Raw genomic sequence first — 1,568 nt, 5'->3', positions numbered from 1 at the left:
TATATATATGTATGTATGTATGTATGTATGTATGTATATAATCTAATGTACACTACATTAAAATAACAGCTACAAATAATTTCGTGCCATTAAGACACGTAGTTAAGCAGGTTTTTATAACATGCTTTGTGTCTTCAAGCAATCCTCTGGCTCTGAGCACATGGTTTGCTCTATTTGAAAATCTGGACTCTTGTATATGCGAAACCGCAAGAAAAACTAGAAGAGTGATGCAAAAAGTAGAACCAGAAGACAAAGGGTGAATAAAAACGAGAAAAGAAAGGAAAGAAAAGAAAGAGAATTAGAATTACGCGTCCTTTGTCCATAGAAGTCACAATTAAACTTGTAGAATAATTCAATGGGATGCTGGCTTCTTTCGCTCTTATTCATTATTGTTACAGAAAATTGCTTCAAACACAGCTCCGTAAGCTCTGTACTATAATGCATACTTGTCATTTACACAATTCTCCTTTATATGTAATAATCTGCACTACACCTACATGAATGGAGGCGCGTGGCCTAGTGGTTAGGGCGTCAGCACCTTGATCGTAAGATTGCTGTTTCGATTCCGGACCAGGCGACGCGTTGTGTTCTTGAGCAAAACACTTCATTTTCACGTTGCTCCAGTTCACTCAGCTGGCAAAAATGAGTAACGCTGCGATGGACTGACATCCTGTCCGGCTGGGGAAAACATACGCCATTGAAACCGGGAAACTGCGCCCATGGGCCTGGCTAGGCTTTAAAAAGGGCGCATTTATTTACTTATTTTTTTACACCTACATGAAATGCAAGCAAGCTACTAAGCTGTACAAGTTATTCTCTCGTTATGGCTGTTGGCTGACACTAGTTTGACAGCCGAAAGACTGATATTTTGTCTGAATTTCAGAAGACACTTTTATTGTTTTTATCTAATATTCATATCTCATTCAAATTTGCGGAATATGTTTCGTTAGTCTGATTACCTTTCAATTTTTCTTCCATAACAATACTTGTACTGCGTTCCTCTTGGATCATTGTTGTATATTCAGCTGTAAATAAAAAGAAATATGAAATTTAAGAATGATATCTTACTGTCATTCACCTTTCCCTCTTTATCATCATCATCATTGTCACCATCGATATTATTATTAAGACGGCAAGCTGGAAGAATCTTTAGCACGCCGGGTGCGTCCGCCTTTACGTTCTAAGTTCAAATTCCGCCAAGGTCGAATTTGTCTTTCGTCCTTTTTAACTATCCCATCTTTTTTCTGTTTTAGAATATTTAATACACAGGCCTTTAGCTAGTATAAATGAAGGCCAAATCGCTACAAATGTATATCATTTATTAATATAATATTTACAGGTAAGATACTGACAGATAAAACTATCAGTTGTAACGTCCTTGATGGAGTTAACCAAAAAAAAAGGGGGGGGGGATATTTCAGGTGTCTTACAGATTTTGAAATTGATTTCTGGAAGATGTACGACTTCCACACGTATATACATATATACATACGAAAGGGAACGATGAAATGTATTAACCTTTGATGTTTTCTGATTCTTTTATCATTTTCTCTCTGAATTCACCATGC

At 36.7% G+C, this 1,568-nt stretch overlaps 1 protein-coding gene across 1 annotated transcript in view; it reads right to left on the bottom strand.

Annotated features, from left to right (window-relative positions):
* LOC106875330 (uncharacterized) overlaps nt 1–1,568 on the bottom strand; it is a 104,948-nt gene that overhangs the window by 5,771 nt on the left and 97,609 nt on the right. The window contains exon 7 of the mRNA XM_014923420.2: nt 960–1,025. Coding sequence (XP_014778906.1) covers nt 960–1,025 — 66 coding nt within the window. The remainder of the gene's footprint in view (nt 1–959; nt 1,026–1,568) is intronic.

Source organism: Octopus bimaculoides, chromosome 2, assembly GCF_001194135.2.
Source record: "Octopus bimaculoides isolate UCB-OBI-ISO-001 chromosome 2, ASM119413v2, whole genome shotgun sequence".
In the NCBI taxonomy this organism is placed as follows: domain Eukaryota; kingdom Metazoa; phylum Mollusca; class Cephalopoda; order Octopoda; family Octopodidae; genus Octopus; species Octopus bimaculoides.
The sequence above is the reverse complement of the archived record's forward strand: the minus strand, read 5'-3'. Positions and strand labels throughout refer to the sequence as shown.